The 27,061-nt window shown below is 44.9% G+C and overlaps 1 protein-coding gene and 1 non-coding gene across 2 annotated transcripts in view; both read right to left on the bottom strand.

Moving 5' to 3' along the window:
• Nucleotides 1-2,289: 2,289 nt before the first annotated feature.
• Nucleotides 2,290-27,061, bottom strand: part of LOC126266738 (odorant receptor Or2-like) — a 210,960-nt gene continuing 186,188 nt past the window's right edge. Inside the window, exons 8-9 of the mRNA XM_049971223.1 lie at nucleotides 7,742-7,897; nucleotides 2,290-2,346 (exon numbers count right to left, since the gene is read on the bottom strand). Coding sequence (XP_049827180.1) covers nucleotides 2,290-2,346; nucleotides 7,742-7,897 — 213 coding nt within the window. The remainder of the gene's footprint in view (nucleotides 2,347-7,741; nucleotides 7,898-27,061) is intronic.
• Nucleotides 3,386-3,460, bottom strand: Trnas-cga (transfer RNA serine (anticodon CGA)). The gene has a single exon. It is a non-coding gene; the product is annotated as a tRNA-Ser (tRNA).

Genomic DNA, 27,061 nt, shown 5'->3' with positions numbered 1-27,061 from the left:
ACATGATATTACGCGAAGAATTTGACAGCGCATTGAAAGACCTAAGTTGAAACAAGGTCCCGGGAGTAGACCTCATTCCGCCAGACTTACGAATAGCCTTAGGAGAGGTGGTCACGAGAAAACTTCCTTGTGTAGTGCAACATACATGCGACAGGCGAAATACCCACTGACTTCAAGAATAATGTAGTAATTCCAATTTCAACGAAAGCGGGTGCTGACAGATGTGAAAATTACAAAACTATCAGTTTAATAAGTCGCGGCTGCAAAATACTAACACGAATTGGTTACGGAAGAATGAAAAAACCGGTAGAAGCTGACTTTGGGGAACACCAGTTTGGGTTCCGGAGAAATGGAGGAACACGCTTTGTAGACTTAGGCAAGCTTTCCACAATGTTGACTGGATTACTCTCTTCGAAATTCTGAAGACATCGGGAGTAGTATATGAGGAGGGAAAGGCTACTTACAACTAGTACAGAAACCGGACGGCACTTACAAGAGTCGTGGGGTATGAAAGGGAGCCAGTGGTGGGGAGGCGAGTGAGTCAGGGTTGTGGCCTATCCCTGATCTTATTCAATCTGGACACTGAATAGGCAGTAAAGGAAATCAACGAAAAATCTGGAGTAGGAACTAAAGTTCAGGGACAAGATACAAAAAATTTGAGGTTTGACGATGACATTACAAAGGACATGGAAGAGGATTTGAACAAAATGGACATTGTCTTGAAAGGTACATCAATGAATGTGGAGCAAGGATAATGGAATGTAGTCGAATTAAATTACGTGATGCTGAGAGAATTAGATTAAAGAATGAGACCCTTAAACTAGTAGATGAGTTTTGTTATTTGGGCATTAAAATAACTGATGATGGGGAAGTAAAGAGATGTAAAATATTGACTGGCAATGGAAAGAGGTGCTTTTCTGAACAAAAGAAATTTGTTAACATGGAAAATAGATTTAAGTGTTAGGAAATGTTTTCTGAAAGTGTTTTACAGAGTGTGTCCATGGATGGAAGTGAGACGTGGACGATAAAAAGTTTATACAAGGAGAAAACAGAAGCTTTTGAAATGTGGTGCTGCAGAAGAATGCTGAGGATTAGATGGGTAGATCATATAATTAATGAGGAGGTACTGACTGGAGTTAGGGAGAAGTTTATTGCAGAACCGGACTAGAATAAGGGATCGGTTGATAGGAAACGTTCTGGGACGTCAAGGGGTCACAACTTCAGCACTGGAGGGAGCTGTGCGAGATAAAAATCTTAGAGGGAGAGAGAGGGAGATGACTACTGTGAGCAGATAGAGAAGGATGTAGGTTGCAGTAGTCACTGCGAGATGAACAGGCTTGCACAGGATAGTGCAGCATGGAGAGCTGCATCAAATCAGTCTTCGGACTGAAGTCCACAACAGCAGCACAGTTTCATTTTCTCAAGGACATGGATGAAATCGACTGTGGTTTTTTCTAGGAAAACGTGTCGCCATTGACCTATTATGGTCTGGGATAGTCACGGGAAACTTCCACCAGTATGGGCGGATGGAGATTTGATTTGACTTGCTCTCGCATACCTTGCTGGGTAAGCGACAAAAAAACACAATTTCGACTTACTTTACTGTACGCATTCTTACTCGTTTGGTGAAGTTTGTGTTAAAAGATGATATTCTGGAGGAACGGATCAAAACTCGATAGCTACTTATTACATAAAAAGAAAGCAATGTCGGTCTTCAAAACTACTGTTGACGGTATAAGAGCTGTTTCAACATAAAAATTCAATTCTTCCCAAAATTTCTAATTTGAATTCTGTTTTGCGGCATAAAAATATTTACGGACCTGCTTCCATAAGTTAAGGAATGTAATTAGCGAACACAGATAATTTGCAAAATGAATCAGAACCATATTTTTGGCTCTTACGATGACGAGATTGATCCCTGGTCAGCACACAGTATTCATATCGTGGTCTCAGATCCCCTACATGCCACCCTGATTTAGGTTTCGTGCACTTTTCCTAACTCGCTTAAGCCAAACGCTCGGCGGTCTCTTTGGAAGTTCACGCATTTCTTCATTCCTCATACTTCTATAAAACGAGCATGGCCTCCATGTGACCTCTTCGTCGACGGTAGCTTAAGCCGTAGCCTTCGGTGCTTGTAGTAATGTTGTCCTGGTGAAGAAGCGTAGCGCAGTGCAAGCGTCGAGTGCCTGGCGGAGCAGCCTGCGCCATCCGTGAGTAGCGAGGAGAGAAGAGAAGGGAGGAGACGAGAAGAGAGAAGAGGCCCTTCCCCTCTCCTGCCTTACCCGCCACTTAGCGGTCGTTCATCTGGTGCAGCAGCGCGAAGTACGAGTAGGAACCGTTCAGCAGCTGAAACAGGGGTTCAGTGTACAGTAAGACTAATGTTCTGATATCAGATTTTTAAATTAGTTATTCAAGTTTAACGTTAAGAGATCCGCTTGATTTCATTTTCGCCTTAAAAGATTTGCAATGTTCAGGACAAAAGGGAAAATCGAAGAGCGTTACTAGCCGGAACACACACAGGGTTTTTTAAATCGCCAAGTGGAGAAGTTTCCTGTACAGATGAACCGACAGGGCCGAGCAGAGGAAGACGGAAGAGGATGAAATTACGGTAGCAGCACATAACACACTTCGCTCCTTTCGAGAGCTATTAAGAGAGCAGCCGAACTTAGCGCCACCGTCCGTCACACCGATCACCATCGAGCCTTGGGATTAGCTACGCTGAACCGCCAAAGAAACTGGTATAGGCATACGTATTGAAATACAGAGACATGTAAACAGGTAGAATACGGCACTGCAGTCGGCAAAGCGTATATCAGACAACAAGTGTCTGGCGCAGTTGTTACATCGGTTACTGCTGCTACAAGGGCAGGTAATCAAGATTTAAGTCACTTTGAACGTAGAGTTACAGTAGGCGCACAAGCGATGGGACACAGCGTCTCCGTTGTAGAGACTTAGTGGGGATTTTCCCGTACGACCACTTCACGAGTGTACTGTGAGTATCAGGAATCCCGTAAAACGTCAAATCTACGTTCTCGCTCTGGCTGGAAAAAGATTCTGCAACAACGAGACCAACGACGACTGAAGAGAATCGTTCAACGTGACAGAAGTGCAGCCCTTCCGCAAACCGCTGCAGATTTCAATGCTGGGTCATCAACAAGCGTCAGCGTGCGAACTATTCAACGAAACATCATCGATATGGGCTTTCGGATACGAAGGCCCAATCGTGTACCCTTTATTACTACACGACACAAAGCTTTACGTCTCGCCTAGGGCCGTCAACACCGACATTGGTCTGTTGGTGACTGGAAACATGTTCTCAGAATGAGATTTTCACTCTGCAGCGGAGTGTGCGCTGATATGAAACTTCCTGGCAGATTAAAACTGTGTGCCCGACCGAGACTCGAACTCGGGACCTTTGCCTTTCGCGGGCAAGTGCTCTACCAACTGAGCCACCGAAGCACGACTGGAAACATGTTGCCTGCTCGGACGAATCTCGTTTCTAATTGTGTCGAGCGCATGGACGTGTACGTGTCTGGAGACAACTTCATGAACCCATGGACCCTGAATATCAGCAGAGAACTGTCCAAGCTGATGGTGGCTCTATAATGGTGTGGGGCGTGTGATATGGGACCCTTGATACGTCTCGATACGACTCTGACAGGTGACACGTACGTAAGAACCCTGTCTGATCACCTCCATCCATTCATGTCTATTGCGCATTCCTACGGACTTGGACAATTCCAGCAAGAGAATGCCATACCCAACACATTCGGAATTGCTACAAAGTGATTCCAGGAACACTCTTCTCAGTTTAAACACTACCACTGGCCACCAAACTCCCCAGACACAAACATTATTGAGCATGTCGGGATGGCTTGCAACCAGCTATTCAGGAGAGATCTCTACTCCCTTGTTCTCTTACGGATTCATGGACAGCCCTGCACGATTCATGGTGTCTGTTCCCTCCAGCACTACTTCAGACATTAGTCGAGTCCATACCAAGACTGTGTTGCGACACTTCTGCGTGCTCGCGAGGGCCCTACACTATATTAGGCAGGTGTACCAGTTTCTTAGGCTCTTCACTGTATTTGTCTCTTTTTCTTCGAGTCGCGTTTTTATCGTTAAGGTTTCCTGTATTGCCTTCTTTCTTGGTGATACTGTTGATCAAACATCCTTTTGAGCACAATGTTTGTATTAGCTTTCAAACTTCTGGGTTAAATTCTACCGTTAAAATACAAATATACAAGCAGAAAAGTCAGGTCAGAGTAACACCACATACATGAGAAAGTGATAACCCACTCATCGTACGTATACACGATAATATTGTAGTTGTCAATGTAAGCAGAACGTCACACACGTCATAGATATCTAACATGACAGCCCGGTCACATTAACAGGTTGACTGGCTGTAGTTTCTTACACTTCCTTCAAGACCCTCTTCCTCCCACTGACGCACGATCCTGTGCCCCAAAAGCGAATGCAATAGGATGCAGACGGGCTACACATCACATCCAGAGTCATATGTGGCCTCATTTCCATGAAGGCCGACGCGCCCTGGTACCCAGCACGATGACACCTCCCTTCACTGGCTCCCCTCCTCCAGCAGGAGACTGCAGCTGGTACTGAACAGGTCAACTTGAACAGTTCAAAATATATAATTAAAAGCTACTTTTTGCACCAAAAGTGAGGGAACTGAGTTATCGTTTCGAATCCTGATGACTGCGGAAGAGAGATGCCAGTGAACATTCGAGTCCTGCGCGATTAGAGATCTGCTACTGTCTATAGTGACGTCACTACGTTGGTGCTACGCACAGTTTGTAATGCGATATTTGTTAAAGAATTTAGACACAATGTCTCTTGCAGGGGAACGGAAAATCAGCCAGAAGCTGGAAACAGTGTTAAACAAGATTCATCCGACTAAACGACTTTCTCCCAGGTTTTTCATGTTACAGGCATCTGCTTCACTGACGAGGGGTTTCAGAATTCCAGTGCGCTCTGCAGTCTCTGTTTATCGAGCCCCGTTTGTGTTGTTTCGGCGCTGACGGCGATCTGCGAGTGCGAATTAAGTCGTGCAAAGGCTTTCGCTCTGTCGTCACGTGACTTTTCGTCACAGTCAGTCCTCTCCAATAACCGTCTGTCACGATCACTCAACACACGTTTTAGTCCGCTTTGTGACTCAGCGGAATATGTTTTCCTGCCTTCCCTGCGTGCGGTTTAAAGCCTCGATACGTTTTGAAACACCAAATGCTTCGGCTAACTTGGTAGCTGTAACGGTGCGATCGTTAGTTACTTTTGAGATTGGATGTGGTGAGTCGATTTAGTGAAGAATGCCTTTAAGGCTATAAAGACGCCATTATCAACACCTCATTGAATTTCAACGAGTCCGTGGAATAGGACTACGAGAAGATGGATGTTCTTTCTGCGATATTGCATGAAGAATTGGCAGCGATTTAGTCGCTGAACATGATTGCTGGTAGCGGATGTTCAAGAGCCACTACCTAGAGGAAGATCATCGTGTTCGGCCAACGGCTCTGGTGCATCGTTAAGTATCTGGAGCGGCAATCTGAGCAGCAGTTAGCACCACAGTGGCGTAACTAACTGTTACAATTCGGTTACCTCAAGGATGGTTCTGAGCCAGTCGCCATGATGTGTGACGTAAGGATTGCTGTCCGTGACTTCAGCGAGTGCTCATTTTCGAGCAGGGCGGATGTCTGTTGTGTTTTCTAATGAAAACTGGTTGTCCCTCGGTGCCAGTGACGGCCGCGTGTTGGTTAGAACGAGGCCGGTCGAGAGCCTGCTGCGACCGTTCTGTGGTGCCATTTTGTTTAACAGCAGGCGCACTCTCGTGGCTATCCCACGCACTGTGACTGTAAATTTGTACATCAGTCTGGTGACGCGGCCTGTTGTGCTACCATTCATGAACAGCATCCCAGGCGGTAATTTCCAACAGGATAACGCTCGCTCAAATACCGATGTTGTAACCCAACATGCTTTACACAGTGTCGACATACTGGCGTTCCCTGCTAGGTCACCTGATCCGTCTACAATCCAACAGATATGGGATATTATCGGACGACAACAGCAGCGTCACCCATAACCGGTCCAGACTAATCAAGTGCAGCAGGCGTGGGTCTCCAACTCGAGAACTGACGTCCGCCACCTGCTAAAGTCCAGTGCATGCACCTTTGCATTCTGGCGGTTACAGCAGTTATTAATGTAGCTCCATTTCACTTTTGCAATGACTAACCTTGCGCTTACGTTGACCTGTGATTTTGCAATGTTAATAACATATTACAACAAAAATGTATTCTCGAAATTTCATTACTCTACATTAATCATCCCCCCCATGAACCATGAACCTTGCCGTTGGTGCGGAGGCTTGCGTGCCTCAGCGATACAGGTGGCCGCACCGTAGGTTAAACCACAACGGAGTGGTATCTGTTGAGACGCCAGACAAACGTGTGGTTCCTGAAGAGGGGCAGCAGCCTTTTCAGTAGTTGCAGGGCCAACGACCTGGATGTTTGACTGATCTCGCCTTGTAACACTAATAAAACAGCTTTGCTGTGCTTGTACTGCGAACGGCTGAAGGCAAGGGGAAATTACACCTTTAGTGTATGGTTAAATGATGATGGCGTCCTCTTGGGTAAAATATTCCGGAGGTAAAATAGTCCCCCATTCGGATCTCCGGGCGGGGGCTACTCAGGAGGACGTCGTTATCAGGAAAAAGAAAACTGGCGTTCTACGGATCGGAGCGTGGAATGTCAGATCCCTTAATCGGGCAGGTAGGTTAGAAAATTTAAAAAGGGAAGTGGCTAGGTTAAAGTTGGATATGGTGGGAATTAGTGAAGTTCGGTGGCAGAAGGAACAAGGCTTCTGGTCACGTGAATACAAGGTTATAAACACAAAATCAAATAGGGGTAATGCAAGAGTAGGTTTAATAAAGAATAAAAAAAATAGGAGTGCGGGTAAGCTACTACAAACAGCATAGTGAACGCATTATTGTAGCTAAGATAGACATGAAGCCCACGACTACTACAGTAGTACAAGTTTATATGCCAACTAGCTCTGCAGATGATGAAGAAATTGATAAAATGTATGATGAGATAAAAGAAATTATTCAGGTAGTGAAGGGAGACGAAAATTCAATAGTCATGGGTGACTGAAATCCGAGAGTAGGAAAAGAGAGAGAAGGAAACATAGCAGGTGAATATGGATTGGGGATAAGAAATGAAAGAGGAAGCCGTCTGGTAGAATTTTGCACACAGCATAAATTAGTCATAGCTAACACTTGGTTCAGGAATCATGAAAGAAGGTTGTATACATGGAAGAACCCTGGAAATACTAAAATGTATCAGATAGAATATATAATGGTAAGAAAGAGATTTAGGAACCAGGTTTTAAACTGTAAGACATTTCCAGGGTCAGATGTGGACTCTGACCACAATCAAAAAGAAGGGTGCAAATGGCTCTGAGCACTATGGGACTCAACTCTGGTCATTAGTCCCCTAGAACTTAGAACTACTTAAACCTAACTAACCTAAGGACATCACACACATCCATGCCCGAGGCAGGATTCGAACCTGCGACCGTAGCAGTCGCACGGTTCCGGACTGCGCGCCTAGAACCGCGAGACCACCGCGGCCGGCAGTACAGTAGGGGTGGAGTGTTTTCTAGTGATTTTGAACGACGCAGTGACGGTCGCTGCCGTTACGTCGAGGTGTGGAATGGCTGCGGCACTCACTAGCAGGAAGGTCTCGCGGGAGATCTTGTAGAACTTGCCGGCGGTGAGGCAGACGGGCCGCTGGAGGCGCGCCATGGCGACGCGCAGCGTGCGCTGGAAGGCGGCGCCGGCGTCGGGCCAGCCGCAGCCGTAGGCCGACGTCTGCAGCCGCTCGCTCTGCGCATGCGCCAGCTCGCCTCACGTCCTGTCCACACTGCTGACATGGTGGGGGCAGGGGACACAGGACACCATTAACACTAACAAGACACGGTCCAGTCACATTTGTGGGACCACCACCTGTGTTCGACGTCAACGTGTGATAATTACTCACGGGCGGCAGGCAATGCAGGCCATAAGGCCTGGTATTACACTATCAAATTTCTTTATCAAATATCTTTGTCAAAGATATTTGATGGTGTAATAGGGAACTTTGTCAAATGTCGTCCAATATTTGATCAAATCTAGGGGCCTCGCTGTAGTTTTGATCAAAGAAGTCGCTTGTCTTCTGTTCACTGCAATGTGATATGTTACCACATGAAGCGCTAGCATCGCTGCACCATTCTGGCGTCTGTACTGTATTTATAAACGTTGCCAGTAAATACAATTAATGTGTGCTGACAACTACAAAATTAATAGAGATAAGCTGATGCGCTTCACAATGTGAGGCACTGTAAATACAAAAATAGATTAAGAAGATTGGAGACCTTACCTGACCTAACCTAACCTAACCTAACATAACGTAACTTAATCCTCTCCTGTAGTAAGGAATCGGAGTGTTACAGTGAGCCTGTTTTTCTGCAGATGTAGCAGTTCTTAAGTGAATATTGTGCTTTGTGGTATGAGGATACACTTCACTGAGCACATACAGAAATGTATGCTCATCCATTCTTAAGTAATTGATGTACGACTTGACGTCCTCCACTATATGCTCACGTAACAAGTTTTGTGGAATGCTTTTATCGTGTCGTAGTAAAACCCACGGCTTCACCCAGGTATGTTTCCTTTTTTTCCCCCGCTACTCTTCCGCATGTGCACACAGTGCAATTGTGGTACGTGCAACTGCTGCGGTTACTTCTTGTTGTCAGCCTTCTTCAACTTTGACGAAAAATATGATGACAGTGTAATACCCCTTCTAGCGCCAGGTCAAAGATCTTTGTCAAATATATTTGACGGAATATTTGATCACATCTTTGATCAAATGTTTGACAAGGAAATTTGATAGTGTAATAACGGCGTAAGGACCGTATCGAGGGGACGCGGAAAACAGTGCTGTCGTAGTCGTAAGGCGGAAACGGAGCAATCCCCACTCCCATCTCCCCTCCCCCTATCTGGAAATTGGTGCGTCTGTGGTGTATAGGAAGGATCTCAGGAAATCGTCGTGTAAGGGATATAAGGCGAGTGCGACAGCTCACTGCTCCCAGTTGCAGTCAGTCTCTGGAAGCAAAAAATGGCTCTGAGCACTATCCGACTTAACTTCTGAGGTCATCAGTCGCCTAGAACTTAAAATTAATTAAACCTAACTAACCTAAGGACATCACACACATCCATGCCTGAGGTAGGATTCGAACCTGCGACCGTAGCGGTCGCTCGGTTCCAGACCGTAGCGCCTAGAACCGCACTGCCACTCCGGTCGGCCTCTGGAAGCAGAAGAACTGTAAAACGTCGCCAGCAGTCGAGATTCTCAGCTGCTACTCCATCGCAGAATAAGTGTAAGAGTAAATACTCGTTACATGTCGTTGCTACTATTGGTGCATGTAGCAGTTCCCTCTCTTTGTTCAACTCTATGTCATTGTCTGTGGATTCTTATTATTTCTTCTTCTCCTCCATCTTTGTTGTTTGACCTCTGGGGTGACTGGACCAGCAGAAGCCACCACCATCTCGTCGGGACTTGCAGCGGAATCTGGCTTGTCAGGGTCGGTAGCGGCAGCAGCACTTTGGCAGCCTGCAGAGCACAGAACCCACTTGCTGGAGCAGGACAACAAGCTGCCGTTGTCTGTGTCTCTGACTGATTTAGACACCCAGCAATTTCCCGACTCTCAGAAGAACTGTGCTGTGGGTCAGTACTGGTCTCCGATGTATGCACTATCCCAGAATATTCAGGTTTTACTGCAAGGGCAGAGTATTGATTTGGTAGATGAAAGGCTGCCGATTCCCCCCAGGCCTTTACTCCTTTTCACTTCAACTTATAATTTAACAGCTAGTGGTTCAAAGCACTTAAATACTGGTGTAGAAGCGTCAGTGGACATTGACTGGTGTGTTGCATTAGACATTGAAAATGCATCGAGAAGTGTCAAAGTGCGGTTTACGAAGCTGGAATGAGATGAACTATGTCGTGCAGAAAATTACATCAACTAACAGATGACCTCTTAGTATTCTCCATCTCCGGACATATACTGTGTGAGTCTCACTCTTTCTGTAACATCGATATACGAGGGCGTGACACTCATGATGAGATCTGGAGATCGATCCATTTATTTGCACACACCTCCGTTACAAACTTGTTTGGTCTAGAGACGGCGCTATCCTTTGTGCTGGGAGGACTGAACCGTGGATTGCCTTGAGTTCAAACTGTGTATAAAGGCATCGTGAACTATGTCCATACATATAGTGTGCATGGAGATGATATAGAACAGTACATCAATACGATGTCAAAAACAGAAGCTAAAGAAACTGCCATCAGTTTGAGAGAAATACATGCTGATTTACTGCACACAAGAAACATTTATTCGGGCAATGCTGTAAACAATGAATCAGTTGTTTTTCTTGTTGTTGTTCATGTAATGCAGCCTATGTATCATTGCTGAAATTTAAATAAAATAGATATAATCGCAAATCTTTGCTGTTTTACTTATGTAACTACCCCATCATTGTATAACGTAAAATGTAGCCATTGTACCTCACTCAGTAAGGTGATTGCGTTATAGTGGCTACATATTTTATTATTATTGGCGAATTCTCCCCAGAAATGGAAGACGTTAAGCAAATACCTCTATAAATTTTTCTTTGAGTTCTTCTTGCTCTTCCAATAGGCTTTCATTCTTCCCAGAAACGCTTGTTTACGCTCATCCGATCACTCTGGTCTGCACTGTTTTTCTTTTCGTTACTCTGATATAACATCCCATTTATCTACTTTGTTTCTGCAGATGTCTCCTTCTCAAATTTCGGCTGATCTTATGTTTGCACTATTTAGGTCCTTTCGAATTTCATCTAGACAAGGTGTGAAATTCTTAACTGAGGTTTTATAATCTATTATTCTCTTAGTCAATCGATTTTCTGGTAGTCGGCTGAGGTGACCAAAGAATTTCATTCGCCTTTTCATAATATCAGTTTCGATGTTCGAAAACTTTTCTGTTGTTTTAAATGGTTGTAGCCTATAATCGTCTTTGGTAAGTCTTCCTCCTAGAATTTTCCTGATGATCTTTCTCCCTCCTTTTTTGATATCTTCAAGTTGCTGTTTTCTGTTGAGAGTTTTTCACCTGTGTAGGGAATTGCTGGTTTTAGACAGTACTGTAGTCTCGAATTTTTGCCCCTCTTGATATTCATCTTTTGTTGTAAAGGTTTTGCGTTAACCCTAATCCTTTTTTAATTCCTTGGAAGCAATGTTGCTGTGAGATTTTTTCAGTACCTGTCGGTTCAATAAAATCTCCAAGGTATTTTAAGTATGAGACCCTGTTGATTTTACCATATTTCGTTCTCAAGTTTACAATTTCTGTTTTGGAACAAAATAATTCACTTTTATCAGATGAAATTTGTAAACATATATTTTATGCACATTCTTTGAGAATTTCTAGCTGTTTGACTGCAGTCTGCTCATCCTCTGTTATTATCGCCCACAAATGCAAGATATGGTATGTAGAGATTGTTTTTGGCAACGCCCAGTCAGACTGGCTTCCAACCCCCACATTTCTTGAGTTATTTCTCAGATTCTTCCATAACTTTGTCTAGAACTACGTTTAACAGAGTAGGAAAGAGTCCATCACCTTGCCTCACACCTGTTGGAATGTCGAAAGGTTCTGAGATCTCCACCATAAATTTTACTTTAGATTTAGTGCCAATTAGTGTTTGTTTTCGGATTTCTCGTGTTTTTGGATCTAATCCCTCTCTCCTAAAATTTGGAATAATGATTGCTTGTTTATCGAATCGTATGCTTTTTTTTTAAATCTACAGATATGCATACTACAGGTTTTTGTCTGTGAGTTAACATTTTGAGTATGGGAGAATTTACTCCGGACATGATCAGTACGGCCTGAATCCTGCTTGATAGTCTGCTACTTTGGGTTCTAATTGCTGTTGTGTTCCATTCAAGAGAGAAGCTGACAGAATTTTATAGGGGACTGCTGACAGAAAGATCCCCTTGTAGCTGTTCACGTCTGAGTTATCATCTTTTTTATGTAGTGTATGAATCAGATTCGGGATTTTTTTGGTTTGCTAAATGTTTTGGATTGTTTGAGTGAATTTGGGACTAAAGTTTTCAAGAGTTCTGCTACAATTCCGGCCCCCTCTGATGCTTTGTTGCTTTTACGTTTCTTGATGTGCGCATTAATTTCTTCTTCTATTGGCGGCAACGAATTCTGTGGTGAGATTTCTGGCCGCACTTTCGGGAATCTCTCTTTGGGTTTTGGAGAATTTAATAGCTGTGGAAAGTGCGCGGCTAGTACTGGGTAATTTGGTCAGGGCCAATTTGCCATCTTTTTTTCGAAAGCAAAGGTTTTGTAGTGAGTACCCTCTGATCTGGTATGCGAAACTCTTGTAGAAGTCGTTTGTACTGTACTGTTGAAGTTTTCTTCGACTGACTGCAATTTCTCACTGACATATTTTTGTTTCTTTTGTCTTGAAATCTTAAAGGTCAGCTTGTGCATTTCGAAAATTTCTTCCATGTTTCTCCTGATTTGTTGCAATTGCAATTTTGAAATGCCTTTCTTCTTTCTTCTAGTGCGTTCTCGCATTCTCAATTCAAATGTGTGTGAATTCCTAAGGAACCAAACTGCTGAGGTCATTGATCCCTAGACTTACAAACTACTTAAACTAACTTATGCTAAGAACAACACACTCACCCATGCCCGAGGGAGGACTCGAACCTCCGGCGAGAGGGGCCGGGCAATCAGTGACATTGCGCCTCTATCCGCGCTGCCATTCCACGCGGCTCTCGCATTCTTGATTCCACCAAGGGTGTTTTGGTTTTTTTGTGAAGAGGGGTAAGATCTTTTCCTGTTTTGATGATTTTATTTTGCAATTTCTCCCTATCTTCTGCGTGTTGTTCTCCCCGTTTTTCAGTGGTTTTCGAGTCTGATTTTGTGTAGATCAAATTTTGGGATCAGCAGTGTTTTTCTTTTGAATTTCCTCTTGGGTGTGAATTTAATTTTTATTCTGGTTAAATAATGGCAACATCCGACGCCAATGCCTCACCGTAACTCCGGACATGCTTTACAGTGCTGTTCCCAACATTATTCCTCGACTACAGCTATTGTTGAGGTATGATGATGGACATATTGAGCATTTCCTGTAAAAAACATCATCTTTGTTTTGTCTTATTTTGTTATGCTAATTATTGCTATTCTGATCAGATGAAGCGCCATCTGTCGGACATTTTTTGATCGTTTGTATTTTTTTGCTTCCAATAAAACCCCATGTCATTCCAAGCATGTGTGTCAATTTGTACCTCTGTATCTACATTATTCCGCGATTTATTCAGTTTTCAAATTTATACTGAGTTTTTGATCATCTGGTATACTAATAAAGGTGTAGTTTCTGTTTGTGTGTTTGATTCTTAGGGTAATTAGGTGATTGTTGATGGCGAGAATTTGAATTTTGTGCTTTGTGAGTTCGGTTGTGAGATCGTGTAATTCTGCTGCTTTAACAAGTGTCAGAATATTGAAAGCGCCCACATTCGTGCGTGTTTTTCCTGGAAGTTTCCGACTGCTCTCTCGTCCAAGCTCCCCGAATCCGAATGCTTGGTTGCCACTTTTGAGCGGGTGGATTGTCCAACTGGAGCAATTTTGTCATTACTTGTACGAGTCATGTTTGCTTGTCATCAATTGTCTAGCTTTGCTAGTTGTGCAGAACCAGGGACTGTGAGTTTCTGGAGCATGTTTACAGCCGCACCTCCCGGGGTAGAGACGCCGACCATACCGCTACTTGTTCCAAGTCAGACACAACGTGGATTCCGCTTGTCATTTTCGTCCACGAGTGGTGTTGTATTTCCCACCTCCCCGGAATTTCCCTACCCGCCACCTGGGGGCCCGTCAGATGGTGGATGACAATCAAATATTTTATTATTATTATTATTACAAGCGTTCATTTTTTCTATAAAAACCTGTAGCACACCAAACCCCGACGTAGTCGGTATCGTGGCTGGGTGCATGGAGCATCAGAACTTTGTTGTCGGTGTCTGGTCCTGTGAAGAAGCAAAAGAAAACCTGAAGAAGAATGGAATACTCCTTCCTGATAATATACGAGCAATTATTGTGGGTCCAGCCAACTGTGGTAAGACTAATGTCCTCATGAGCTGCTAACACAGTCTGATTTGAACATGTTTGTATATTTTAGAAAACAGTTTCAGCCCAAGTATCAGCTATTACAGGAAATATTGCACTGTGTAGAAGGTGTTCCATACACAACATTCAGCGAAAGTGGTGATGTCTCTCCACCTGAAAAAGTAAAGCCGAACATTGTGTTCATATTTGACGAAGTTGCTGTGGAAAACCAAGACCAAATGCGAAAATATTTCTGTTTCGGTCGTCATATGGGTGCTAGTATATTTTACCTAAGCCACACACATTCCAGAATTCCGAAACAGTTGGTTAGGGATAATGCAAAACCTCATTATAGCCTTCAAACAAGGCAAGCTGAATTTAAAACACATTTACCAAGGACATATAGGAACTGACAAGTCGTTCAATGATTTAGTAAAGATACGTGCCGATTGCTGGGATCATTCACACTATCGATTTCTCTTAATTTATAAAACAAGAAAACTGAATGATGGTAGATAGAAGCGAAAATTCCAAGAGTTTCTGTACATGTAGCCCGATAAGAGAGGTGAATACGTCACTATGCGCTGCACCATGGACATATTCGTGGGCATGTTTGGATCTCAACCCGAGAGAATGAGTGTACATAGACATAGAAGACCGATTCTAAATGGATCCGAAAATTCAAGCTATCATGTATGAAGTTGGAAGTATGCGCAGGCAGCTAAAGACGTATTACAGGAAGCCGGCCGCGTTGGCCGAGCGGTGCTAGGCGCCTCAGTCCGGAACCGCGTGACTGGTACGGTCGCTAGTTTGAATCCTGCCTCGGGTATGGATGTGTGTGATGTCCGTAGGTTAGTTAAGTTTAAGTAGTTCTAAGTTCTAGGGGACTGATGACCTCACAAGTTAAGTTTCATAGTGCTCAGAGCCATTTGAACCATTTGAACGTATTACCGGACTCTTCTGAGAATGATCAATACATTAAATGTGTTAGTTAATGCATTTTGATGACACATGACACCCAGTGGGTGCCTGGACCTCCAGCACATCTAAGTTCACCAGTTTTCGACATAGTCTTCGGATGTATCTTGCATAAACACACCACGGAATCTTTGGTTGTCGATTTTTTTTTCTGATAGACTTAAGAAGATCAGTATTTGTGAGTGGCAGGTCTGGTAGAACTGCTAATGGTCTTTTTTTTTTAGTTTATGAGCAGACCAAGCCCTTTCCTGTATGGTTTCTAGTCCCTTTCCGATGGCTGTTGCTTCCATCACGCCGTTATGTCTTCTAGCTTCTTCCACCTGCGCATGGGAGGTTCGCGCGTTCTTGTCTGTTTGAGTAATAGTAGCAGAACTAGCAGCTTAACCAACCGCCGAGAGAGCGAAGAGGGCTGGGATGAGGAATGGATGAAAACCACCTTGTGTCTTGGATATTGGTAGAACTCGAGGTGCTTTAACCGATCCTCTTCTTCTTCTTCCAAAACTCTGATTCAGAGCACTTTTAGCTGTGTACATTGCTGTCAGGACACAGATTTTTAAACATTCCTTTTTCCTCTCCATCGTGTCTTCTTCTGCTTCTTCTCCTTCTTCAGTGCAATACGTGCAGCATTCATAACTCTCTTGAAATTCATCACTCCTAAACACAAATGCTGCAATGCGTTGACCTACACCAACATCCTTTTTTCTGCGTACCGCCTTAGCCTGATCAGCTAAAATACTATGCGCAAAACAACGACTTGGGAGATCTTTATTTGCAGCGTATGGAATGTCGTGTTCGACACACTCTTCGTCGAGCCGTTTAACCCTCTTATCACCTCGTGTCCAGCATTTCTGAAGCTTCGTTCCAGTTCTGCAGCAGTTATATCCCGAATGTGCAAATCCAGTGGCAGTTTGTCTAGAATACCACCAAATCCACTAATGCGTCTCCTAGCACACCTGTTACGCTACTGTGCCGGTTGTACTCTACGCAGCTCGTTATATAGCAAATCATGAACGTCAATCCACCTGTTTGTGCTGCAGGAAAACCAAGCTATTTGGCTCTATTTCTCTGACGTCCTATGGCGCTCTTCACGAGAAACACATCAGGTTCAGAACGCTTCTACATTTGCTCAGTGTAGAAGCAACCTACAATTTCTTTGCCTTTACTGTCCTTCAAGATGTAAGTTCAAGGATTTGCTCTTTGCCCTTTGGAAACTGTAAATGTGTTTGAAACTTCCTCGCAGATTTGCCCGCGAAAGGCAAAGGTCCCGAGTTTGAGTTTCGGTCCGGCACACAGTTTTATCTGCCAGGAAGTTTCATATCTGCGCACACTCCGCTGCAGAGTGAAAATCTCATTCTGTAAATATGTTTGTTGACCAGTTTGGTAGGTATGATTTCTGAAACACCGTCTTGTGTTTTGAGATACGTATTAAATCACATACATTAAATTTCTGTTTACATGGAGCCAGCATTTTAATGCTACGGTACACCGTATCCATTAGCCCATTGTCACGAACATAGATTGGTCTCATTTTTATTGTGCTACGTTTGGTTCTATTGTACTGAGCAATTATTTCTGTGAGGATATCTCTCCATTTGTATGAGCCGCGGTCATTAAAACACATCCGCATTTGACCTTTTATTGTTCTGTTCAGGCGCTCCACGATACTCGCCTTCAGATGGGCGAATGTCGAGTAGTGATGTACTCCGTACCTCTGCATCACAGTCTTGAAGTACCTATTGTAAAAATCTCCGCCGTGATCGGTTTGGAGTTTCTCCAGGTATCGATTCATTCCTGTCTGCGGCCAACGGTCAAACACATCCCCGACATATCTCCCCTTTTTTTTTAACAGCTAATTAGTAGGTAAATTTTGAGCATGTATCAATAGCCATTAAAATATATTTGAATCCATTATTCTCATGTGAATATTCCCTCGTATCTACAAATCAGCCTGCCATAAATCATACAAACCTTTAATCATAACATGCCCACGAAGCTATGTTTTGCGTGCTGGCTCAAATGGTTCAAATGGCTCTGAGCACTATGCGACTTAACTTTTGAGGTCATCAGTCGCCTAGAACTTAGAATTAATTAAACCTAACTAACCTAAGGACATCACACACATCCATGCGCGAGGCAGGATTCTAACCTGCGACCGTAGCGGTCACGCGGTTCCAGACTGAAGCGCCTAGAACCGCTCGGCGACATAGGCCGGCCTGCGTGCTGGTTTGTGCAGTTCTCGAACTACTGTCTCCATACTTATTCGATGATACATCTCTCTCTAAACTCTGAGATTATTGAAGCAGCCTCGTTCGAATGAGCTGTATTACCTGCAGTAGCTGATGGCATGAGCAAATATAGTCGATCTATTTGCGTTCTACGAATCGGAGCGTGGAATGTCAGATCCCTTAATCGGGCAGGTAGGTTACAAAATTTAAAAAGGGAAATGAATAGGTTAAAGTTAGATATAGTGGGAATTAGTGAAGTTCGGTGGTAGGAGGAACAAGACTTTTGGTCAGGCGAATACATGCTCATAAATACAAAATCAAATAGGTGTAATGCAGGAGTAGGTTTAATAATGAATAAAAAAATAGGAGTGCGGGTAAGCTACTACAAACAGCATAGTGAACGCATTATTGTGGCCAAGATAGATACGAAGCCCACGCCTACGACAGTAGTACAAGTTTATATGCCAACTAGCTCTGCAGATGACGAAGAAATTGAAGTAATGTATGACGAAATAAAAGAAATTATTCAGATAGTGAAGGGAGACGAAAATTTAATAGTCATGGGTGACTGGAATTCGTCAGTAGAAAAAGGGAGAGAAGGAAACATGGTAGGTGAATATGAATTGGGGGTAAGAAACGAAAGAGGGAGCCGCCTGGTAGAATTTTGCACAGAGCATTAATTGGTCATAGTTAACACTCGGTTGAAGAATCATAAAAGATGATTTATACATGGAAGAAACCTGCAGATGCTGACAGGTTTCAGATAGATTATATAATGGTAAGACAGAGATTGAGGAACCAGGTTTTAAATTGTAAGGCATTTCCAGGATCAGATGTGGACTCTGACCACAATACGTTGGTTATGAAATGTAGATTAAAACTGAAAAAACTGCAAAAATGTGGGAATTTAAGATGGGACCTGGATAAACTGTCTGAACCAGAGGCTGTACAGAGTTTGAGGGAGAACATAAGGGAACAATTGACAAGAATGGGGGAAAGAAATACAGTAGAAGAAGAATGGGTAGCTTTGAGGGATGAAACAGTGAAGGCAGCAGAGGATCAAATAGGTAAAAGACGAGGGCTAGTAGAAACCCTTGGGTAAGAGAAGAGATACTGAATTTAATTGATGAAAGGAGAAAATACAAAAATTCAGTAAATGAAGCAGTCAAAAAGGAATACAAACGTCTCAAAAATGAAATCGACAGGAAGTACAAAACGGCTAAGCTGGGTGAGCAAGATGTACGAGACAGGCGAAATACCCTCAGACTTCAAGAAGAATATAACAATTCCAATGAAAGCAGGCGTTGACAGATGTGAAAATTACCGAACAATCCGTTTAATAAGTCACAGCTGCAAAATACTAACACGAATTCTTTACAGATGAATGGAAAAACTAGTAGAAGCCGACCTCGGGGAAGATCAGTTTGGGTTCCGTAGAAATACCTGAACACGCGAGGCAATACTGACCTTACGACTTATCTTAGAAGAAAGATTAAGGAAAGGCAAACCTACGTTCCTAGCATTTGTAGACTTAGAGAAAGCTTTTGACAATGTTGACTGGAATACTCTCTTTCAAATTCTGAAGGTGGTTGGAGTAAAATACAGGGAGCGGAAAGCTATTTACAATTTGTACAGAATCCAGATGGCAGTTATAAGAGTCGAGGGACGTCAAAGGGAAGCAGTGGTTGGGAAGGGAGTGAGACAGGGTTGTAGCCTCTCCCCGATGTTGTTCAATATGTATATTGAGCAAGCAGTAAAGAAAATAAAAGAAAAATTCGGAGTAGGTATTAAAATCCATGGAGAAGAAATAAAAGCTTTAAGGTTCGCCGATGACATTGTAATTCTTTCAGAGACAGCAAAGGACTTGGAAGAGCAGTTGAGCGGAATGGATTGTGTCTTGAAAGGAGGATATAAGATGAACATCAACAAAAGAAAAAAAAAGGGATAATGGCATGTAGTCGAATTAAGTCGAGTGATGCTGCGGGAATTAGATTACGAAATGTTACACTTAAAGTAGTAAAGGAGTTTTGCTATTTGGGGAGCAAAGTAACTGATGATGGTCGAAGTGATCGAAGTATAGAGGATATAAAATGTAGACTGGCAATGGCAAGGAAAGCGTTTCTGAAGAAGAGAAATGTGTTAACATCAAGTATAGGTTTAAGTGTCAGGAAGTCGTTTCTGAAAGTATTTGTATGGAGTGTAGCCATGTATGGAAGTGAAACGTGGACGATAAATAGTTTGGACAAGAAGAGAATACAAGTTTTCGAAATGTGGTGCTACAGAAGAATGCTGAAAATTAGATGGGTAGATCGCATAACTAATGAGGAAGTATTGAATAGGATTGGGGAGAAGAGAAGTTTGTGGCACAACTTGACTAGAAGAAGGGATCGGTTTGTAGGACATGTTGTGAGACATCGAGGGATCACCAATTTAGTATTGGAGGGCAGCGTGGAGGGTAAAAATCGTAGAGGGAGACCAAGAAATGAATACACTAAGCAGATTCAGAAGGATGTAGGTTGCAGTAGGTTCTGGGAGATGAAGAACCTTGCACAGGATAGAATAGTATGGAGAGCTGCATGTAACCAGTCTCAGGACTGAAGACCACAAGAACAACAACAACATTTGCTCTCTGATGTAGTCACGATATATATTATGCGGAATTTGATTGTGCACAGCTTAACCCTAATCGTCAATACCATCGGCACTGCTGTTGTTGTTTTCAACATCAAGTATTGGTTTTATATTTCTTGTTGCTCAGAATTTTTGTGATCTTATGAACATCAGTCAAATGCAGTATTTGACGGTACATTTCCCCATCATTAACTGAATAATGTATGAGCTTTTTCGTGGGTTTTAGGAAAATAAGATTCATTAAGCCAGGTGCCTGCCACCAACTTGTACTGTGTTATTAGTTGCATTCAGATTCTGCGTACCCAGCACGTACGGCCTTCCAGTGATGACGCCGGATGGTCCACCTGTCTGACCAGGAGCGTGATGGATAATGAATTCGTCCATGGCAACACCATCATTATCGTGTGGTTTTGTTTTTCTGAGAGCTGCATGAGAGATTCAGTAACTGGCTTAAAGGTGTCTCTCTCAGTGTTTGATGTCGATCCATATGGCCTAACCTTAGTAACCGTAATTTCTTTCGAACAGCTTCCCACCCCTGAATGACTTTCTTTTTCGTTGGTGTCTCGGTTTATACTAACCAGACGTCTCAGCAGCATAAGGCTTTATATATCCGCTCTGTCTCCTCATATTATGCGCGTGGTCTCTCTTGTCAACAGCAAGGCCCTCCACATCTGTTTTCCCCTCAAAAGCTTCGACCTTCTGAGTTAAGGCGGTTAATTAAGCCGAGAGCAGAACCGTGTTAAGCTAGAAGGCCCTACGATAAGGGACGGACTGGACACCCACGTCGCCAGCTAAGCACTAGGGACTCACTACCCGCACGTCTTAGCGTGAGACTTTTTCGCGTCTCTGTTACGTCAAGCACCACCCCCCAGCCCATGTTAAAAGCTAGAGCCCTCTAGAAAAACAGTATAGATCCTACGATAACACAAAAAGGTCCACTACCACTTGCAAGTTTTAGCGTGATCCTTTTCGCGTGTCTGTTACATTAGGACCACTCCCCAGCCCATGTTAAAAGATAGAGTCCTCCAGAAGAACAGTATAGATCTTACGATAACGCTAAAAGGACCACACCAGCTGCATGTTTTAGCGTGTGACTTTTTAGCGTCTCTGTTACGTTGCAAACTTTAAAAACATTGCCCCACCACGAAAAGTATAACGTTTCTCATTTGATAGACAGAATTTTTGTAGGCGGAGCTTAAGGTTAACATTGAGACCCTGATTGGTCAGTAGGAAACACAGCCAGATAGTTTTTCCTATACTAACTTCGGTAAATTGTAGTAACGAGAAGTTAGAGAGAGTTGCTTCCGAGACGGCTAGGTGAGCGGAGCTGAGGCGGCCGCCGCCCCTGACAAACACCGACAAGGTAATGAACGCACGCGATGCCGCATTTTTGAGCGCATAAGGCTTCACTCAGAACTGCAGGTCTCGTCTGTTACACCCTCTTTTTGCGTAATACTAGTGTCGATCGTCAATTAAAACTCATGGTGTTCACATTTGTCACTTGAAGTAAAGATCTGAAACGCGATGATTTTTCTGTTATATAGTTATTGAGAAGCCACATCAGCCACTGTAATTTACGACAAGTTAGATAAGTAATTAAAGATAATTGAGGGTCACTGTAGACCATTTTGATAGTTTGCTCTTTTGTGAAACTTAATTTAAACCTGGATTATAGATGTGATATGGCATAGGTCATCCTTCGATCGATTGTAGAACTTGGAAACCCATTCAGGGAATATTCGTTCACATTTTTGTTGAACGCAGTTGGTTTTTATCATCCTGTATTAAAACATTTCCTTTTACCAATAGTGCAATTTATAAACGATGTTTTGTGAGTGGAATAAAATTTCCAATGGTAAACTTAACTGCTTATTGACGTTATTTTACCAGCTAACTAAAAATAGGATAGCCTTGAACCCCTTCCACTAAATTTAGTTAGTATTAAGATTCTTTTACAGGGAGTGCAGTGGAGCTGACGCTGAGATCATTAAGTATTTGGTTATATCATCGCTAGTCTCACTGAACTCTTCTGAATTCTACATGTCATGTGTGATCTGGCGTCTCCATACCAGCAACAGGTCCCAGGTTCAAACTAGTTAATTCCCTAAAAAACGCGCTCAGAGCGCTAGGGAGACGCGATATAGAACAAACAGACACCACCATGAATGTTTAGAAACTAACTCATTTAATGTATTGATAATTCTCAGAAGAATTTCTTGTATGCAGTAAATTCAGCATGTATTTCTCTCAAACTGGATTCTTCTTTTGACACCGTATTGATGTATTGTTCTACATCATCTGCGTGCACACTATATGTATGGAAATAGTTCACGATGCCTTTATACACAGTCTGAACTTAAGGAAATCCGCGGTTCAGTCCCCCCAGGGGCTCAGCATTCACTTGCTGAGTACGGGCTTGGCGACCCCGGGGTCCTGAGCTGGGGACTGGTCTGCGCCGCCAGTGTCCTGTCACCGTAACCCCCGGACATGCTTCAGCGACCACCGTACGGCGCGGCGGTGAAATGTTGTGTGCTGCGGGGAATGGTAATCTTGGCTTGACCGCCTGGATTGCGAGGAAGGCCAACCTCTATAAAAACCCCTCAATCTTTCGGTGTGCTCCGCGCCTAGAAGATGCATGGCTGTTGGGTTGGAACAGTCGCAAGCGGGCAACCTCTGGGGCACCTGCCGCACCCCAGTTGTATAAGGCTTACTCAGGCACGCGGGGCTCTGTCTGAGCGGACTTTTAGTTCCCTAGCTGCTCGTGGAACCGCAATGGACCCTTCGACCTCTACATTTCCCCCTACCAGTGGCTTGGGTGGGCCGCTGGTACGAAAACACACCCCATCGAAAAAGCGGCTACGCGCTGCGAGTCCTCCAGCGCCTGGTGTTGCTAGAGAATTAACAGAATGTAGTAACGGAGCACATGCTGATAATCAGAATGTGTTTTTGATTATTAAAAGGAAGGAGGGTAGCTTTGAGAGGGTTTCTCCCTTTTACATCCACAAGGGTCTTGAGGGAATTGCAGGAACACTGAAATCTGTAAAGCGACTGCGCAATGGGACTCTGTTAGTTGAAACTTCTAGTTCCCGTCAAGTCGCTGCCCTTCGGAAAGCAAATTGTCTAGGAGAGTACGCTGTCGAGACCGAGCTCCACTCCACTTTGAATTATAGTAAGGGTGTTGTGACGTGTAGGGACTTGGTGGATATCCCCATAGACGTGCTAAAATCTGAGTGGGCTGACGAAGGAATTGTTGACGTGCAGCACATTATGAAACGAGTCAATGGGGACCTCGTCAAATCTGACTCGTTTATTCTCACATTCAGTTGCCCGAGACTCCCAGAGCATGTTAAAGCGGGGTTCTTACGTTTGCCCGTACGGCCATATTTCCCCAACCCAATGCGCTGTTTTAAATGTCAGCGCTTTGGGCATACTACGTTGGGGTGCAATGTGATAGCCACTTGTGGTAAATGTGGTCAGCCTGCCCATGACGGAGCCGATTGTTCATCGCCTGTGAAGTGCGTGAATTGCTCTGGGAGTCACCCTGTCTGGAGCCGGATCTGCCCCATCTATCTCGAAGAACGGAAGGTACAGGAGATTAAAACATCTAAGCGCATCCCCTATGGTGAGGCCAACAAGCTCTTTAAGGCCATGCAACCTCCTGTGTTTTCAACATCTTTCGCTTCCGCTCTCAAAAAACCGGTACAACTGGCCACTGTTGCTACACAAACGGAGGTTGCTAGTGTTAGCACTAAAACCTGCGCTTGCCAGTGCACTTGTACTGCTGCGGTTGTTTTGCAATCTGCGGCTCTCCCCGCTACATCGGACAAGGCCGTGGTTGCTGACATTGAGGTACTTCCAGCCTCCCCCCATATGGCGCCTTCTGCCCAGGCGAGTCGTTGACAAGGTTCTGCATTCCAAGCCCCCCAAGACAAAGCCTCAGAAGATGAAGGTTCTGCCACCTGAGGAGACTAGTCAGCGTCGGTCCGATGACGAGGCCATCGTACTGTCTGACATCTCCCGTGGGTCGTCATCGGAGCTTATGGACATTGATGTCGACCGGGGGCGATCTTCTCGCCCCAGGAATAAATCTCCGGCCAGTACGGTCTCTCCTCCAAAGCACAGAGGCAGGGTGAAAGTTCAGCTACCCTGATCACTGGCTCCTATATTACAGTGGAACCTGAATGGGTTCAGGACGCATGTGGCCGAATTACAACTCCTTATACGAGAGTGCCCCTTGTGCTTATGTCTCCAAGAGACATTTTCGGGCCACTGATTCTCCTTCTTTACGCGGCTATACCGTATATCGAAAAGATGATCTGACAGGGCAAAGGGCAAAGGGTGGTGTTGCGGTTTTTGTCCGTGACATGCACCCCTCATCTGAGCTCCCTCTCGTCACCGACTTGCAAGCAGTTGCAGTTGACATTCTTGTGGGTCGGAGGCTCACAGTCTGTTCTGTTTATTTACCACCTCCGGATGCGATAGACTCTGAGGCTCTCACGGACCTTATTAGCCAACTCCCCCGCCCATTTCTTCTTCTGGGGGACTTCAACGCTCATAATGTCTTATGGGGCTCTCCGACTACTTGCCCCAGGGGTCGCATTCTGGAAAGCGTCATGATGTCTGAAGAACTGTGCCTCCTCAACTCTGGTACTCCCACTCATTACTGTACTGCTTCCGGATCGTCATCGGCTATTGACCTTTCCTTTTGCTCTGCAGCACTCGCGGATTCTGCTCTGTGGGAGGCTGCAGCTGACCTCCATTCTAGTGACCACTTCCCCCTCTGGATTCGCCTCCTGGATGAGGCTGTGGCATTACCAGTGCCGCCCCGGTGGCATCTTTGCAGAGCTGACTGGACACTTTTCAGCCAACTGGCTTTGGAACACCGTGCCAGCGTCCACGAATGGGTAGACCATGTTGCAGCCGTGATCTCACATGCTGCTGAATTGTCAATCCCACGGTCATCCGGTCATTCCAAGAGGCGTCCTGCCCCTTGGTGGACCACTGAGTGCCACTCAGTCATCCGCGCCCGCCGTGCAGCACTGCGCCGCTTCAAGTGCCGTCCCTCAGCTGACAATCTTGCGGCCTTTCGGGTGGCAAGGGCCAGGGCGCGGCGAGTGATTAAAGAGAGCAAACGACGGTCATGGCAATCGTTCTTGAATTCCATCTCTCGCTCCACTAGTTCTACGAAAGTATGGGAAGCCATCAGGAGGATTTCCGGGAAACTCAGCCAGCTCCCTGTCACGGCATTGCTGCATCAGGGATGTCTCCTCACGGCGCCGAGAGACATTGCCCAGACACTGGCCATGCATTTTGCGGAATCTACCGCCACTATTAACTGTGATCCAGATTTCTGCCGCTACCGCACTGCCGTCGAAAGGGGTCACTTGGACTTCCGGTCTCTAAATTCTGAACCCTATAACTGCCCCTTCACAATGTGGGAACTGGATTCTGCGCTGTCTGTGGCTCATGATACTGCGCCTGGTTATGATCAAATCCGGTACAGCATGCTGCGGCACCTGTTGCTGCCATCCAAGGAAGTTCTCCTGAACTGTTTCAATATGATATGGTTATCCGGCACGTACCCTGACTCGTGGAGAGAGGCGATTTTGATTCCCCTCCTCAAACCAGGGAAGGACCGAACGCATCCCAGTAGTTATCGGAGTATTGCTTTGACGAGCTGTGTTGGGAAGACGTTGGAACGCATGGTCAACCGCCGCCTAGTTTGGCTGCTCGAGACCAGGCAGCTCCTTAGCCCCTCTCAGTGTGGCTTTCGGAGATGTCGTTCCACTATAGACAACTTGACCCTGCTTGAGGCCGCCATCCAGCAGACCTTTCTACGTAACCAGCATTGTCTAGGTTTCTTCTTTGACATTAATAAGGCGTATGACACTACTTGGCGCCACCTTATCCTCAATAAACTCCATGAGTGGGGCTTTCGTGGCCGTCTCCCCATCTTCATTCGGTCCTCTCTTTCTCACCGCCTCTTTCAGTATCGGGTTGGTAATGTGCTATCGGATTTGTACGTGCAGGAGAATGGTGTTCCTCAGGGCAGCGTTTTAAGTGTCACCCTCTTTGCCGTCGCTATTAACAGTATCACGTCCACTATCCGAAGTCCTGCCCAATGCTCCTTGTTTGTGGACGATTTTGCTGTTTTCTGTTCTTCCTCCAGTCTTGTCACTGATAGTCGGCAGTTGCAGCTTACGATAAAGCGCTTAGAGGCATGGACTGCAAAGACGGGTTTTACCTTTTCTGCGGACAAATCTCTGTGTGTTCATTTTAATCGTTCTCGGCGTCTTTTTACCTTCCCTGAATTGCGTCTGAGGGACACCGTTCTTCCTTTTAGAGACTCTGTGAGGTTCCTGGGCCTCACTTTTGATTCCAAGTTGTCGTGGTTGCCTCACCTTAAAGACCTCAAGGTGCGGGCCCTGAAGGCACTGAATATTTTGAAGTGTCTGAGCCATCGGTCCTGGGGAGCAGATCGGGCGCGTCTGCTGCAGTTTTATAGGGCTTTCGTCCGATCGCGTCTTGACTATGCTTGCACCGTGTATGGGTCAGCAAGGCCTTCGTATCTGAAGATCCTTGACGCCGTACACCATGAGGGTATCAGGCTGGCCACTGGTGCCTTCCGTACCAGTCCCATCCCCAGCCTGTGTGCTGAGGCATGGGAACCGCCGCTCGCCATCCGGCGGGAACTCCTCATGGTGCGACGGGTGTGTCATTTCCTTGCCTGTCCTACCTCCCCTGCGTACCCTACCGTTGCCCGACCGCCTATGGAACGTCTCTTTTCCAGTCGTCCCAGGGCAACAAGACAATTTGGGATTCGTGCCAAGCATTTGCTTGAGTCCCTTGGTGTGGAGCGTGTGGCCCCCCAACGACAAGGTTTTACTCGCCTGCCTCCCTGGTTGCTCCAGAGGCCCAGCGTCCTTCTAGACTTGTCGGAGAACCGGAGGAACTGCACTCCGGCGTTTGTTTTTACCTCCTTATTTTACGATATTTTAAACCAGCATCCGGACAATGTACCTGTATTCACAGAT

Source organism: Schistocerca gregaria, chromosome 4 (assembly GCF_023897955.1).
Source record: "Schistocerca gregaria isolate iqSchGreg1 chromosome 4, iqSchGreg1.2, whole genome shotgun sequence".
Taxonomy (NCBI): domain Eukaryota; kingdom Metazoa; phylum Arthropoda; class Insecta; order Orthoptera; family Acrididae; genus Schistocerca; species Schistocerca gregaria.
The sequence above is the reverse complement of the archived record's forward strand: the minus strand, read 5'-3'. Positions and strand labels throughout refer to the sequence as shown.